General features: G+C 33.8%; 1 protein-coding gene across 3 annotated transcripts in view; it reads right to left on the bottom strand.

Moving 5' to 3' along the window:
- DCAF12 (DDB1 and CUL4 associated factor 12-like protein) overlaps positions 1–18542 on the bottom strand; it is a 94688-nt gene that overhangs the window by 49823 nt on the left and 26323 nt on the right. For all 3 annotated transcript variants that reach the window (XR_011334520.1, XR_011334521.1, XM_069838111.1), the window contains exons 2-3: positions 5597–5809; positions 3918–4199 (exon numbers count right to left, since the gene is read on the bottom strand). Coding sequence is in view for 1 of the 3 variants with exons in the window: in XM_069838111.1 (XP_069694212.1) it covers positions 3918–4199; positions 5597–5809 (495 nt within the window). In the remaining 2 variants the exon portion in view is untranslated. The remainder of the gene's footprint in view (positions 1–3917; positions 4200–5596; positions 5810–18542) is intronic.

The raw sequence follows: 18542 nt of genomic DNA, 5'->3' as shown, positions 1-18542 counted from the left end.
ATATTTAATATGTTTTTATCTAAGTTTCTTTGACATTGTCTGTTGCATGTACTATGCTTAATGGCAATAAATTAAATATGAAATATTTACATGTAATAATGATGATACTAATAATAATAATAATAATCATCATCATCATCATCATCCACTAGAAATTTCAATGATTTGGAGTACAAGAAAGGCTGGTTGGCAGTGGTGGTGTGCCCATAAGGGCTGCTAGGCTGCACCCCCTACTTAATTCCTGAAAGATATGCCTATGTATAGAATACTGTATATTATTTATTTCTATTGTCTTCATCTTCAGCAAAACGCCGGTAGATACTTTCGTCAAGCTATGCATAGCCCACATAACGTGCTTGTAGACTGACTGCTGTTTGAGAGCAATATTGGTGTTGTGAAACCAACAGCTTCGGACTGCAGTCAACACAGACCATACAGCAAGCACGTAGCAATTTCACATCTTTTCGTGGTGTAATGTGTTCTTTTTATTGTCCCAAAAACATTATTTTTCAGTGAATTTGCTGTCATATTGCTGTGTTTTTAAGACTGTGCAGTGTGCTTATTTAAACTGTTTCAGTTTTAAGACGATAAGAACAGTGTTAAATATCTGCAAAATATCAGTTTTTCATCACTTTCATTTGCAAAAAACAGTGAAATTAAGAGTTTAGGTCGACACTCCTGACTTAATTATTTCTCAGGTATCATCAAGCAAATATGAGACTTACTCTAGGAAATTTAATTCTTCTATTTATTATAAGCATAAATAGTTGTGTGGCTGTCCTGAAAAAAAATGCGCTATTTAGCTTTCTGTGTTTATTGTTTGGAGGTAATACAACTTCGACAAAAGCAGGGGTAAATGATTTTAAACATTTAGCCGAGAAAGCTAAAAAACACGAAGATTCTGCAAAACAAATTAAGTATATCATTGATTTGGCTATGTTAGAGCAAGTAAACATTGCAAATCAGCTAAGTGACGCTTACAGACAGCAAACAAACAAACAAACATAATGAGAAAGTGAGACAAAATCGAGAAATTCTCTCGAAAATTATAGACTGTATAAAGTACTGCGAGAAATTTGAACTTCCATTACGTGGCCATGATGAAACTTTAGTCATCGAGTCCTGGCATGTTTTAAGGATTATTGGAATTTGCTGGAAACTTAGATGAGTCTCTCAAAAACCATGTTTTTGAACTCAAAAGTGTTCACAGAAACTTCCAAGACAATCCAGAATGAACTTCTTGACTGTATTCTGGAAGTGTGTCATGATGAAATATCTGATGAAATGCAACAATCTAAATTTTTGTCAGTCATGTCAGACAATACAACTGATATATCAGGTCATATGCAGCAGGTTATTGTTTTCCGTTATGAATTGGGCAGTGCTGTGTATGAAAGACTGTGGGGGTTGTTTAGCCCAAAAGCCCAAAATGCTGAAGTATTAGCGGAATGCATTTTAGAGCAGTTGAATACCAGTACAGTTCTGAATGGCGACCATGACAAACTTATCACCCAGACTTATGAAGGAGCTGCCATAATGAGTGGAGAGAAGGCAAGTGTACAAACAATTATTAAACAATCCTATAAATATGCACATTTTGTGCATTGCTGTGCACATCAGCTGAATCTAATCATAGAAAAGGCAGCATCACAGAATTCACAAGCTCATAATTTTTCAGTAGTCTTGCTGCTATACCTGCATTTTGTACTAAGTTGCCCTCACGATTAACTGTGTTGGATAGTGTTTTTAGACGAATTCTTGGAGGATCAAATACACAATGGAATTTTCATAGCGGATTAGTTAATACCATACCTGTACAAACAGCGCTCAATGAGCACGCGTGCTCCTTCGGAGCTGGAGAGCCGTGTTTTCCACTCGCCGAAACGGTGAGGAAGATATGTCAGAATGATATAGACTTGCTATAGGTAGAGGAGAGGGAAACGACCACTCAGCTATCTAGTGGAGTGCAGTGTGTAGGCCTATTCTCAGTAACTGTTTCACGCTGCTTACCTACTGCTACAGTACAGTATGGAGGAATATAAAAGACAGAACGTAACATTTAACATTTAACGATTTACAGCTCGAACTTAGTGATTTTCAATGTGACCTAAGGGCTAAAGATCGTTTGAATAATACTACTAGCCTGGTTGAGTTTTACAAGACTAAACATTAGCAATAATATCCACGACTACACAGGCTGGCTGTGAAAATGATTGCTATGTTTGGCTCAACATTTATTTTTGTGAGCAACTGTTTTCTATAATCAACTTTAATAAAGGCAGACATTGAACATCTGTAACTGATGTTTCATTACGATCAGTGGGCTACTGTTTCTTTCAGCTGCCAACAGCATAAAACCTAATAAATGTACTGATAAATAAAAATATAACAAAATGATACTGTACATTTAAGTAGCTATAGAATTTCTATCATTTCTGTAAAATAAATATTTCTTTATTAATTAATAATAGTCCAAGATAGTTTTGCAAACAGTGAACGGGAATTCATTTCATGAACACTCGTAATAGTACTTCCTTTTGTATATACTTTGTACGAGAACACCCCTTCTTCCAGTCCACCCCTATACAGAGCGCAGCTAATATCTACATTCCGCTCATGAGCTGTGAGCCGGCTCGAAGAGCGCAAACCTTGTGCAGGCCTGGTTAATACTGTTTTTGAAAATAAGAGTTTAATAGAATGCTATGAGAAACTTCAAATTGAAAGAAATTCTTCCAGTGTACAAGGAGCTACCCAGTGTTCTTCATATGTTCAATGACAGGACTCAACTTTTGGCTAGAATTTTTTCATCATATCATGCCTCATATGGATATTTTGTATAACCAGCTGCAGCATCATAATGCGAATTCCACCAGTATCTACAATGCAGTAAATTCATTCCTTGAGGCAATCATGAAAGAAAGAAACAACAAACTTCCTTCTGTTACTCATCAACAAGAAGAAAAGCAAGTCGCAAAATCCTGTCCTTGTGAAAGAGGTGTGTATCATTTTTTTGTCAGGTAAAAGAGAGATTTACTTTGAATAACCATTTGTCAGCAGCAAAATTGTTAAATTTATCTCCTTTCAAAGATAATATAAATTACATACAATTTTTTCAGCTGAACTTGATGAAATTATTGAAGTTTATCCTGTCTTGCGTAAAGAATGTCTGAAAACTGAACTATCTGTTTTGTGCGAGAGGCAAGAATTCTGTTAATATTTCTGGACTTATGAAAATGTACGAAATCATGTTGGATATAGGAATCAGCGATTCCTGCACAGAAGTGTTGATTCTCTTCAAAATAATTGTTACTGCTCCCATGACTACTGCACAGCCTGAGAGATATTTTTCTACACTGAAAAAAGTGAAGACTTTTCTAAGAAATACAATGACACAAGACTGTCTTGCTGCTTTGGCAATGTTAAGTGTAGAAAAAAATGATGATTGAAAATACTGTTAATTTCAATGATAAAGTGATTAATAAATTTTCTAGCTGCAAACAAAGAAGGCTAGACTTCATGTTCAAATAAAATTGTGAATTGAACAGTGAAATGTTATCTCCAATAATACAAACCAATATAATATTTTGAAATTAAATTTTAGTGTTTAGTGTTTCAAAACTTTAATTATCAAAAAACATAAATACCAATGACAACAGCAACAGCAGAACCAAAAAGGACTGGATCAGTGGTTGATTATGGCTTCAACTTCCAATACAGGTAAAATTTATTAATATCATTAATTTTGCTATGGTACATAAGACATAATAAAGCAGTATATTGAAAATTTTAGTGCAGCCCTACCAAGCTAAAATCTCACGAGTCTCCTCTGCTGGTTGCCCAACTTGATTAAGTTTTGTCCACCTAAACATCGCTTTTCCCCAAATTAAAAATACTAGCACTGTGACTGGTCAATGAACCTGCTTAAATGTTTCTGCATTCCAGATATGAATGTATCCATTGAGTGAGAGAGCTGCTATCTCCTGGAAACTCTTGTTGAATGCCACAGCACGGACTTTTTGCGCTGACTTGCACTCCTTGACAGCAAGGGCTCGGACATGACTGTATGTAGGAACTTCCTGCTTGGTGGCAATATCGTCCTCCTGCACTCTCCATAGTGCCATGCGTGTGTCTCGGGACCCAGATACCAAGAACTGGTCATCAAGCCAGCACATGTCAAACACCCAGTCCCTGTGGGCACCCTGCAACAAGTAACTTGCATGTCATACAAACAGAGAAACGATTTTGGAGAATGTATTTTACTACCTACTCCTATAATAAAGGAAGAACTCAGTTAATCACTCAATCAATTAGGCATTATGCAGTATGTCGACTCCGTCCAATTTCACAAAGCAACTCCACTCAGTTCTGTCCGTTGCCAGCTCTTCCCAGTTGACAACCCCCCTTATCCAGGCATTCTTTCATGATCTCATCCTTTCATCTAGTCCTTGGTCTTCCCGGAGGCTTTTTTCTTTCAGAAATGACATGCCCATTGTAGACTTTTAGCATTTACTAGTTTTGTGATTCGAGGTCTGTTGTATAATTCATGAATGTAGTTGTTACTTCGAATTTTCAACTTATTTTCAATTGAGTCAAAAACTGAACCCAAAATAGAAAGAAAGAAAGAAAGAAAGAAAGAAAGAAAGAATAAAGGAAGTCAACTATAAGAAATTTAAGGAAAAGATACGAAAATGGAAATGAGAGAAAAAACAGCAGTGAAGTGGAGTGAGAGGAGGAGAGAAGAATTTGGATGACCTTAAGCCTAGAGAGATCAGTAAATATATATATATATATATATATATATATATATATATATATATATATAATGTCATAAATTTATTTTATGCAGAATTGTTTGGAATACCCATGTTAATAGTTTATGAACTTTTATCGAAGTGCAAACTGATTTTTCAGTAAGCAATTAATGTAATGAATTTATTTATATTGTAGAAAATGAGTCAATCAGATCGAGCTCAACTTTTATACTTTATTAATATTCAGTCTGAATTACAAAAATTCGTTTACAGTAGTTCCCTATAGCAGTTAGCCTACTTTTCTGCAATGGAGAAGAAACATACATTAATTTTTCCAATATCTCATTGTAACATACAAATTATTAAATCTAGATTTTACCACACATTACTTGCCTCATCTAACAGCCCTTCCATTGCTCTTCTCAATCACTGTTATCCTTTCTCCTCTTCCTTCCGACCCTAGATATGTTCTTACAGAACTAGTTACATAAATGTGAATTTTCTCTTCTGTGGATTTTATGTTAAGTTTTTAAATAGAAAAATGGCGTTATTCATAATAACATATGGTCCAAATTTCGTTTCCATACATACACACTAAACTACGAAAAATTTTTAAATTAAAAAAATTAAATTAATACTTATGAAAAAATGTGCACTAACATTGAAGATTATTATGTTGATACTGTAATTTATTTTCCATTTAAAGTAGTTTTCTTTTCTTTTCTTTTCTTAGTGAATATTGGTAATTACCTAACATGTCTGAAGGTAAATCAAATTATTGTATGAAATTTATACATCTTGCTGCAACACATTTACTGTTCGAAACGTAACTATGATTCACTTACTTCTCCCACACAAACAGGATCTAAAGTTGGTAGGCGGTACACTGCAATTTCACTAGAATTTCTTGCACCTGTTGCTAACAGTGTTTTTGAGGGATTGATTTGTACGGAATGGATTCCACATTGCTGATCTTGGGGTGCTGAAATAGAGTCCCTTCTGCCTTGTAATGATGGAATCTGATCCAGTCTTTGTGTTACTACATCATATACCATCAACTGAAAGTAAAGAAATAATATTTAAAAATTACATGATTAGACCTACATTTTAAAATATTTTCTTTTCGATTTTAAAAGAAATAAAATTATTGTCTTCGTAAGGTCAATTCAATTGTATTGCTGATTGCTAAAAGCAGGAAAGCTTATCTATTAAAAGAGATACAAAGTGACAGTTGGCTTCATGAAGATAGCTATAGAAATCAGGAAGATTTAGAATCCTAGGAAAAGAAGATTCTATACCTCAAAAATATTGGACTGTAAGAGAACTAATAGTTTCGTTACCAAATGTTTAGCCATTTGAAGAACAACAACAAATAGCTGTCATACTTTTTGATCTGAGACATTTTGTTTCAGAATATACAGTAATAAAATTATGTTCTGTAAATTATATAAATTTTCAAGAAAAGAAATACTGCTATGTATATTTTATACTGCCTTTTAATTATTTTCGGACAATGCATCTGTAAACATTGTGAATAATCTTCTACTCACATATACGAAAGTATCTTCTTTTCACAGAAATAACGGACTTGAGTCACAAGCTGACTTTAATAAATTTCATCAAATTTACACTAAGTCAGAATAAGAGCTATATAATTTAACAAGTTCAAATATCATGTGGTATGGATTAAGGTGGAGAGTGGTACACTTAAGTTACTCATACAGGCCCAGTATGCTACCTCTTATTTTGACAATGGCAAGAAAAGACTGCTAAGTTCTACCTGGCGTCCTCTCATTCAGAGTAGAATATTTTTTTAATTTTTTATTGTAAAAGAATGACAGCTTTACAGTCCTTTCGAAAGTATATACAAGGACTTTCCTTAACAATCCATTGCTCTCAGCTAGATTTGAATCCATGAACCTCGAATCTAATGGTAAGCACAATAACCATTAAACAATCTAAAAGTCCACACCTGTGGAGTAATGGTTAGCGTGTCTAGCCGCGAAACCAGGTGGCCTGGGTTCGATTCCCAGTCAGGGCAAGTTACCTGGTTGAGGTTTTTTCCGGGGTTTTCCCTCAACCCAAGCCTCCCCGTAACATACTGTCATTTCACTGAGCTAAGACAAACCAAAGATGTCCATTCTTACTGTAGTACATATGTACTGTGGTATTGATGATAGTAAGTGAATGCCCAGATAATCCACTGCAGTGTTACTGGGAAAGAAATGTCGAGCCTTCACATAATACGTGAGTTTGCCCATGCAGTGTCAATCATAACCTTATATCTCATTTACTGTATGTACACAGACGTAAAGTAGGGGTGAGGAAAATAGGGTGTGGTTTGGTTGAATATTGTAAACAAAACAGATTCGAAGTTTCTGTGCCTCTCAAACAAATGTACTTATGCAATGATGGCAGCTAGAGGGCAATATGCAAAATATACCTCAAACAGGGGTGCATAACTTCTGAACGAACCATCAGATGATGCATGCAGGTTACTTCACAAAAAATGTTCCTTCCTGGAAGACCTATCATTTCTCAGAGATTGTTACAGAAGTCCTAAATCAGCATATATATGGTATAGAACACTTTTACATTTAGGTATTGTCTCAGTGTACAATATCTAGAAGCAATCATTTGATACCTTTATAAGACTTTGAAAACACTTTAATATTTATACCGTACAACATTCACACCCAATCACATAATGTATTCTGTAAAATCTGAAAACACTTTGCTATGAATTAAGTATGTATAATATTCAAACTAATTAAACTTCATTTAATACTAAACAAATAAACAGTTATAAAGGTTTGCAGTAGAAATCGCAAAAGTCTGAAAAATTGCTCTCCACATCAACATGAATGTACTCGTACATATCTTCTCTGGACTTTTTCACAGCTTAATCAACTTGAAAGTGGGGCTGCGTGATTACGATTTTATTAAAAGGGGGAGGGGGAGGCACACACAAAATGAAAGAGAGCAATTGTTTTTCTAGTTAGCACAGGCACACTGTTGAATAGAGTTCACACATGTGAATAATCAGACTGTGGCAGGTCAAATATCTATTCATCAAATGTCAACTGTCTGTGACAAAATACGTAAATAACGAATACTTAATTATTGTAATCAATAACTCTTCTCTTAAAAAATATCAAATATAATAAAAAACATTACAACAGGCAATTAGTATTTCATAACGTCAAAAAATCAGGATTAGGAATTTTCAGTTTTTAACCCCCAAATTAGAAACCAAAAAGTTTCTAATTCTTTTATGTTGATTTTATTCACTGGAAGTTCAAACTCGAAGAAAATATTCTAATTTCGAGATTAACAATATAGCAACTGAACAGGTTCGACTCTAAGAATCTCAGGCTTCCTGATCAGAAACCTTGCAACTGTTGTTAGATGATGATATGCCCTTGAAATAAACGGATTACTGGCATTAGTTATGAACAGCATTTTTTACGTGCCAGACAGCAAAATATGGAGATATAGAACTGTAAGCCTAATCAATGAATCTGAACCTCTGGACTTTTTTTGTCATAATATATATATATACAGAAAGATGTGTGGAGAACAAACTGTTCACTGATGATTATAGCCTACGATCACATAAAACATGCCAGGAACTTTTGAAATAGTGAGGGAGTACATAAGTAATGATGTCAATACTGCCTAGACGAAGGAGGCCAGAACTAGAAATATCTCTTACCAAGAAGTAAACAGAAAATGTGAGTAGTATTACGAGGATTGATCCCTATGCTGTAGCCCTGACCTATTTCTAGTTGAACTAAAATTTCTGTTTTGTGGCACACAAATGACTGAAATGTATTATGGCTACATGTCAAGTTGCAAGTCTGTACATGTCCGCATTAGCGCATAGCAGGTGTTTAAGTAACCAGAGGTGCTGCGTCAGTAGAGAAATGGATCCTGTTGAGCTAAGAGCTGTGATTAAATACCTACAAAAGAAGGGAATATCTCCATCTCAAATTCACCAAGATATGACAGGTACCTTGGCAGCATCTACTATATCTTATGGTATAGTAAAAAGATGGTGTCGAATGTTTAAATGTGGGAGAACATCATATGAAGATGAACATGGTGAAGCCCTTCGAGAACTGTCACAACACCAGAAAACATCAATGAAGTGCATGATTTAGTGCCGCAAGAACGATGCGTCACCATCAGGGATATTAGTAGAGGAAACAGGCTTCTCATACCATGGTGTGCATGATATTTGGTAAACGAATTGGGCATGAAAAAAATAACTGCAAGGTGGGTACCTCGAATGTTAATGCCGATGCAAAAACAATAAAGAGCAGTGCTCTGAAAGCAGCATTTAACTAATTTTAGAGCAAACAAAAAAAAATTTCTGGAACGATATGTGACTGGATGAGACTTGGGTTAACCACTACGACACTGAAACCAAAATTCAAAGTATGAAGTGGAAACATAAGGGTTCACCAACTCCTAAAAAAATTCAAGGTGCACCATCAGCAGGCAAGGTTTTGCTCTCTGTTTTTTTTGGGATAAAGTGCCTGTTATAGTAAGTTCGAAATTACCCTACGGTAGGTATATTTACTTAGGCAAGTATTCACAAGATAGGGTAGCTTAGAGCCAGGCTTCAGATGTATAATGTTTTCGTCATTAGTTGAATCCTCATCATGACAGAATTATTTAATTCTAATCTTTAGCATATGTATGTGGTATAATCATATTAATTTAGTGATAATGTTGAGCTTATCCAAGAACCCTCTAAATATTTCATAAGTATTTTTATGTCAGTTTTACTGCAACAAAATATGGATTCTGGTTTTCAGGACTGAGTTCAGCAAGCAGATGAATTATTATTGTTTGCAATGTTTCCTACATTTTAATATGATTTACGTCATTAAGCAATGAAATAACGTGTATTTCAAACTAAGCTACTGGTACCGTAAGCATGGCTTCTTTTTGAAACCTATGTCTTTAAACTTTCATGGCTGAGTAGTAGAGTTCATATCACCATGATGAAAAGGAGTTCACTACAACATGTCTCAACTCAGACATAGCATATTGAGCTCTAATCCAGAGTTCCCAAGTTCGAGTCACTTGCATCTAGGGATTTTTAAAAGTAAGTTAGGTAATATATATTCAGGTAGCAACAATAACGTTAATGTAAAAAATCGCTTTTGAAAAAAATTAGATAGAAAATTTAAAATTGTTAGAAACAAAATCTTTACATTTGGTAACAATAAATTAATGCTATGTTAAGGGATTATATACTGTATTAATAAAATTCAACATTTTGTAATACAGAATATTTAAGAACAGCTATCTATGCAATAACAGCATTAACTGGCTAACGCTCTTCTTGCACTCACTCCTCAATTAAAGTCATGCATTATAGGCACTGACATAGGATACTAAGAAGAAAAGTATTATTTAAAAAAAGAAAAACACCTGTGGTGCAAAATAAAAGCAGCATCTTCTATAACTGAAATAAAATAATTTAAAATAACTATAAAAATGCCACATTTTTAGTAGGAAATTCATGTTTTATGCTTTGGGTGACAACGCAATCCTTGGGACATGGGCCATACCATACTTACTTACAGATGGTTTTTACAAAACTTGGAGGTTCATTGCCGCCCTCACATAAACCCGCCCTCACATAAACCCGCCCTCGGTCCCTATCATTATATCCCACCTCTCTTAAATCAATTTTAATATTATCCTCCCATCTACATCTCGGCATCCCCAAAGTCTTTTTCTCTCTGGCCTCCCAACTAACACACTATATGCATTTCTGGATTTGTCCATACATGCTACATGCTTTGTCCATTTCAAATGTCTGGATTTAATGTTCCTAATTATGTCAGGTGAAGAATACAATGCGTGCAGTTCTGTGTTGTGTAACATTCCCCATTTTCCTGTAACATCATCCCTCTTAACCTCAAATATTTTCCTAAGCACCTTATTCATCAAACACTCTTAGCTTCTGTTCCCCTCTCAAAGTGAGAGTCCAAGTTTCACAACCAAACAGAACAACCAGTAATATAACTGTTTTATAAATTCTAACTTTCAGCTTTTTTGAGAGCAGACTGGATGACAAAAGCCTCTCAACCGAATAATAACAGGCATTTCCATATTTAAGCTGTGTTTAATTTCCTCCCGAGTGTCCATTTATATTTGTTACTGCTACTCCAAAATATTTTAATTTTTCCACCTTTTCAAAGGATAAATTTCCAATTTTTATATTTCTATTTCGTACTATATTCTGGTCACGAGACATAATCATATACTTTGTATTTTTGGGATTTACTTCCAAACCTATATCTTTACTTGCTTCAAGTAAAATTCCCGTGTTTTCCCTAATAGTTTGTGGAGTTTCTCCTAACATATTTACATCATCCGCATAAACAAGCAGCTGATGTAACCCATTCAATTCCAGTCTGCAAGCAAGTTACCATTGTCATCCTTAAACATGCGTACCTTTGCCTGATATCCTTTCTTAAATTCTTATATCCCCTTATATAAATCTCGAATGATTTTATTCTTACCATTTGTTTCTACCTCATTTAGTTTTTCCTTCAAGTAATCTCTCTTTGTTCCTAAGTGTACAACTTGCTTCCTGTCTTTCATTGAAATAACTATCTCTATTTGCCTGGACTGTATTCTGTAGGAATTTCAGTTTTGCTGGCCGTACCATATTTGAAGTTAAATCTGACCTTTCTGCCAAGGCATTCTGAATTAGTTGTCATAATTCATCTGCAGTTGCAAGGGATTCATATGGCCATTTCTTCCAAGGCGTTGAGGAGAATGTGTTTTAATATTCAGAGACATTTCATGAGATGGTCCTGTTTTTTAAAAGACTTTACCAATGTAGTTTAGTTATAGAGTTTGTCTTTAAAAAATTGTCGTGTGTTAATGTACCAAACTTTGAAATGATAAATTACAGGGAATGAAAAATTATAAACAAAAAAAAATTTTGCAACTGGGAATGAACCCCAATCTACTGCATGTGAGACCAGACTTCTGTCCACTAGACCAGAGACGTTGTTGAGCAGGTCATCTGAGTAACGAACATTCAATATTCATTATTCCTTGATTATTGATTAGAAGGCCATATAATTGTCTTCCTTTGAAATGACGAGTGAACAGCATATTAAAGCTTTGATTTTGATCCAAACAAGTCAGGCCATTTTTTCTTGGGACAACTGTACTGTATTTAAGAAATGTTTGTAATTGTAACATTTAATGTATCATATTCTTTTGCATTTCGTCTAAAATTAATAACTTTTATCATTGATGTTATAAGATTTATACTATTTTTTTAACCAGGCGTAAGTTCAAAACTATAGCATAATGGTCGTTACAATGAAATAGCGTATAATAACCTCACACATAGTGAAAACAATGGGTGAGCACGTGGGCAATAAGGTAAATATTCGCAACACTGCACTCTGCCTAATAGAAACATAAACTTATTGTGGGATATCATCACACATCCTGTGCTTTTCTGATACTTCACATAACCAGCGATACAACTATCACCTCATCAAACCCTATTTAACTCATCACCAGGGAAAGGATTTATATGTAAATACATATTTACTCATAAAGCTAATATAATTTATATTTTGCATTATCTTTATGTTTCACAATGTGTAGGGTTGAAAAATCCTACTTTTATTTTCCATATTTTTCCATATTTTAGAGTTTAGTACATATTTTCGTTAATTTCCATATATTTTCCATATTTCATATAAAACAGTCCATATTATATTAGGTTTAACAATAAAACAAAACAAAATTCCATTAACTTTTAAAAATACATTTCAACAATAGAGATTTAAACACATGTTCAGTAATCCCTTTAACATCAGAGTTATTTGAAAATTAGCAGTCCTATCAACAATGGGAAAGTAAGTTACAAAACTGTATTAATTTAATTTAAAATTTTTAACAGACTTCAGTTGTGCAGCTCAACAGTTAAATGCCAGTCAGAGTACACATAGGTTCAGTTTTGTAAATCATACTATAAAGACGGTAAATATGCCAAAAGTACGTCATTCAGTCAATTTAAAATCAAAACTAACAAGTTACATTTCAGAATTTAAAGAAGATGATTTATCAACTGACAATAAAATATTATTTTGTAATTTGTGTCAGTGTGCAGTATCATCTACACAAAAGTTCCTGGTGCAACAACACATTACAACTAGTAAACATCAGGCCAACAAACAACTAAATTCCAAGCAGAGACAATTGTTTTTAACACAACCAACAACATCGAATGTAAGATCTGAGTTTAACATCGACCTGTGCCGTTCTCTCATCTCTGCTGATATTCCTCTCTACAAACTAAAGAATAAGGTCTTCAGGGAATTCCTTGAAAAATATACTCAACATACAATCCCGGATGAGTCAACACTTAGGAAGACGTATGCTCCATCCATCTACGATGAGACAATACAGAAGATAAGAGATGAAATTAAAGATAGTTCAATTTGGGTTTCCATTGATGAGACTCCCGACAAAGAAGGTAGACTTGTTGGTAATGTAGTTATCGGTTTGTTAAGTGAACAATATTCTGAACGAATTCTTTTACATTGTGATGTTCTAGAAAAGTGCAATAACAAAACTATAGTTAAACTGTTCAACGAAGCTATGGGTATCCTGTGGCCAAAGGGTATTATGTACGATAATGTGTTATTCTTTATTAGCGATGCTGCCCCTTATATGGTCAAAGCTGGACAAGCATTATCTGTTGTATATCCTAAATTGACTCATTTTACTTGTGTGGCGCATGCATTTCATCGTGTGGCAGAAGTGGTCAGAGACAATTTCCCTAAAGTAGATTTGTTGATTTCATCAGTGAAAAAAGTATTTCTCAAAGCTCCCAGTAGAGTTAACGTGTTGAAAGAAATGTACCCTGAAATTCCATTGCCACCAAAGCCAATTTTAACTAGATGGGGTACATGGCTAGAAGCAGTTGAATATTATGCCGAACATATAGACTCTATTAACAATGTTCTCCTTGCATTGGACTCTGAAGATGCAGTCTCAATTGATACTGCGAAAACAGTTACCTGTGACATAAGTGTGAAGAATGACTTAGCTCACATTCAGCATACATTTTCATGCATCATAAAAACGCTCAAAAGTCTCCAAAATAGGCACCTTTCACTATCTGAAAGTTTTGCAATTATAAATAGTACTGTGGAACAACTGAATCGTGGTAGAGGTAAAGTTGCAGATGCAGTAAGAGCTAAGGTGGACACTGTACTTTCAAAAAACCCTGGATATGAAGAACTACAAAAGGTTGTTGCTGTGATGAGTGGTGAATCAACAGTGAAGATTAACTTGGACTTATCCCCAGCAGACATTGTGAAATTGAATTATGTACCAGTTACTTCTTGTGACGTCGAACGCTCTTTTAGTCAGTATAAATCTATCCTCAGAGACAATAGAAGAAGATTCACTTTTCAGCACTTGAAAGAAATGTTTGTAACCTATTGTTATGGTAACAGACAATAAAAATTGTGTTTTGTTGAAACTACATTGGAAGATAAGGTACGTCCATTATATTTTTTGTTTAGTTTGATTAAAATGTACCAATATTTAACGTACATAGTCATTTTTTTATAATTTTAAGTCCATATTTAATTCCATATTTTGGTAAAAATCCATATTTAATTCCATATTTTGGTAAAAATAACTACATATATATTTACATATTTCATATATTTTTAGTCCATATAAATCCGTTCCCTGCTCATCACTGACAGTGAGGCTATTTGTCATAAATGTAACATCATAGCTGACTGCAGTTGTGCAAAGTGCCGGAAAAAAATTATGGGTGTTTTGACAATATATCTCTTACTAACTTACCGTATTTTAATCAGAAAACAGAACCATTACAATCTGCAGTCTTTGTCCACTTGAACCCAGTTTTATAATCAGTCTGTTGAAAACTAACTTTGTATGTGCATAGGAAAAGTCCTTCATTGCCTTCCTATACATATGTAATTCTCGTAAGGTAGCTGTTTACTTTTCATGACAAGGTTATTTATTCTCACACTCTTCGTACTCGAACGTTTTTCTTCTTAAGGGGCAGGGGGTTGCGAAACTTGTGATTATTCTCTTCCAGTTTTATTGACAGAGGACCAGGGCTCGAAATGGTCTATTTTGATTCGTTTTAATTTGTTACTAATTATATCTTATGGCCAGCTTCACCAAACTTCAGTAAATCAATCCAAATGAAACATAAACTAGTGAACATTAAAATATTTAACAATCCACTAAAATGCGAACTGTTTACCAACCAAATTTTCTTAACATTTAATGAACAAAAAGTAATGCCTCATTACAGATAAATAAGTCTATTCAATGGATTTTTCATAACTATATCACAAAATGTTTATGAAACCACAGCCTACTATATAGCAAATCCAATGCCTGTTTATATCATTTGCATGCAGGGCAAAAATGAAGGAACGTGGTTACAAAATATATAAAATGGAGAAAGAGTAAAATGAGCTAGAAGCTCTAATTACAACATAGAGACGGCAATATTTGTAGATGTGCTTCCAAAATATTTAAATATAATTGAAAATAAGAAAACCAATGTGTGTGTGTGTGTGTGTGTGTGTGTGTGTGTGTGTGTATATATATATATATATATATATATATATATTTTGGTTCGGCATAATGAATCTACTTGGGAAAAACTGGCCAACGAGTACAATTCCCATCCAGAAGTTACTGAACGGACTGTGAAACAACTTAAAGTATTTTATGATAGTTTTAAGAGACAATGAAAAAAGAATTATGCAAATGAAAAAAGAATTATGCAAATGAAAAAGTTGCCCTTATCCTAAGATTGTCATTCGAAATGGTCTGTACATTCAATGAGAAGAATGACTTTCTGTTTCTGTATATTTCACCCAACTGGCCACCAGGAAATAAAATAGGCATGTGTGTGCAATCGATGGTTCCAATTATTCTATGAAAGTTAGGTTGTAACAATTGTGAATTATAACCTGAATTTCGACGTTCTCCGTTGCGAATGATACATAATTTGGTCATAATGGTGAAATTGCAACCGAAATTTATGTAGGAACTAGCATCTACAAATACCATTCAGGTTTCTGACAACAAGGTGATAACTTCCACTAGCATAGAACCGAAGAATTAATAGCAATTGCTGCAATGGCATTAAAGGATGATTTATATTTGTAAGATACACTAAGCTATGATCAATTTATTTTAACATTTTGAGTACCATGATCTTCGTAAGGCGGTATCTTTCATGAAACATTGTTATTCAAATTTTAAAAACCATCGTTTCTTAAATTATTAATATTATCTCCTTCTGACTTTTAATTATCGAGCAATTCCACATGTAACGATTCTACATTGGAACATTCTGCCATTTTGTACTGCGACTAGTGAACTATTAAAAATTTAAAGACAGAAATTTCTATCATCAAACTAATGAAAGCTTTACTGGTTCATTAGTTGGTGAGCTATAAAAATGATTTAATGAACCAGTAAATAAATTAATGAATCATTAAAAACATAGTGAAGCTTGGTGAAACCGGTTATTAGAATAATACTGTCGTAACTACCAAAAGTTAGTTTTGAGTAAATGCAAGATAAACATTTCAAAGTCATATGAAAAATCAAGATCACCAAGTATCAATTTAATTCCTTCAGTGAATACAAAGCACATCAAAGCTTATCATATCTACTGATACTTATTTTTCTTTACTCAACATGTATAAAACAATAATTCATGATAGTTACAACAGTTTACTTCTACATAGGCAATTAAAACATGACTTACAACAATATTTTATACAATTACTATATCTTTTATTGATATCTATGTACATCAGTACACAGTTATTTATATGCTTTACTCATACTTACAAACAAACAAAAATAACTCAAAGTTTTCAAAAACTGGCTTGTAGTTACTGATGTACAAAACCTGTTTTCTATTAACACACCATTAGGTCTATTAAAAGTAAAGAACATATTTAAATCTGAATGAAACAAAACAGAGCCTATTCACTCTCCAATACTTCAGTAGTATTATTTGAGACTGTACACCTTGCTTTTCGAAGGACACCTCATGACAAATAATATGTACTCATGTGAATTCTTGGCATTAAAGGCTTACCATCTTTACACAGTAACAATATGCCAACTTTCTTTTCACTTGTGATACAAGCATGCTGAACTGATAATGATAAACATTGCATTATTATATCTTCGACCTCTTTGTCATTCCTAAGATCAGTGCTATGGAATAATCAAACTCTGTAGTGTAAAATATTGTGAATTTGCAGTCGTTTGTGACTTTTAGCATTTGAATTCCATTCCATGATATAGAGTCTCACAGGCGTGGGTTCGAGTCCCGCTTGGGCTGATTACCTGGTTGGGTTTTTTCCGAGGTTTTCCCCAACCGTAAGGCAAATGTCAGGTAATCTATGGCGAATCCTCGGCCTCATCTCGCCAAATACCATCTCACTATCACCAATCCCATCGACGCTAAATAACCTCATAGTTGATACAGCATCGTTAAATAACCAAGTAAAATAAAATATAGAGTCTCCAATTTCATAGACAGTCAAATTCCTTCCAAGTCTTGGAATTCATTATAATTAAATTTTTTTTTTTTTTACATGTTGTTCCAGACTTCTTTACACATTGCATTATGTCAATCCACTGTGATAGTGCATACAGGACATTTTAAGACTATTTTTATTTGTTTTTCTATGTAAGAATATATAGAATCTCCAGCATTTTGTGTGAGTGTCCAACAATAAAATATTTTTGTGTAAGTCATAAATTATTGAAAATATAATTCCATACCTCATTATTACTGCTTCGAAGTAACAGTAAATCTTCACTGCTTTCATCATTGGTCTCTTAAGCTTGCACTTGGAAGTTGTCTTTGGTTTGTCATCCTTACTTCAACATGGTGTATTAACATTCTCCAGAAGCCAAAATGATTTATTAGTAATCCCCTACTTTCGAAGATATGTTTACAAGTTTTACACGACACTTTATTGTTATATCAGCATACACACAACATTGAACACTGCACAGAATGTAAAACCTTAGTAGAGAAAAAGTGGGAAACAAGTGTAGGTAAAGGAAACATTCATTATGTAATAAAGTGTAGTAACTCCAGTTACTACATACAACAGATGTAAATAGTTCTACTGTTTGATTGAGGATTAAATAAAGATTATGAAACTGTAACTCAAAATTCAATTTTTGGGAGTTGTGACAGTATTATTCTAGAGGTGCGACATATATTTCAATACATGTTTCAATTAAGGGTGAATTGTTAATAATATTGACGACAATGTCGCTACTGCTTTGTTGCACTTTGTAAAAGCTCTCGCTAATTATTTATAATAATCTTGAGGCATTCCTTTGATATGTTTAATTCTGCATTGAGTGTGATTGAGGTTCTGAATAAAAGTGCGGCATTAATGAAATTAAAAAGGACCGGGACTCGCGACACTTCATCACTCCATATCGAGCTAATGATCAGATGTCATAGACCAAAGCTAGGCATGAGTCGAATTTCTTATTAAACTTATGAGTAACCATTTCAAAGACTTCGCAAAACAAAGGTTTCAGTCTTATGTGAAGAATTGGAAATAATTTTCTTTCACTAGTAATAAAATACGCGTTGAAGTAAATTATTTGATAAATTTTTTTTTGTTCGGCTGAATGAAGTGATTACCATTCGTGGTTTCCGTTTGTGTAAATATGATAAAA

The sequence above is a fragment of the Periplaneta americana genome, chromosome 10, assembly GCF_040183065.1.
Source record: "Periplaneta americana isolate PAMFEO1 chromosome 10, P.americana_PAMFEO1_priV1, whole genome shotgun sequence".
Classification (NCBI taxonomy): Eukaryota; Metazoa; Arthropoda; class Insecta; order Blattodea; family Blattidae; genus Periplaneta; species Periplaneta americana.
The sequence above is the reverse complement of the archived record's forward strand: the minus strand, read 5'-3'. Positions and strand labels throughout refer to the sequence as shown.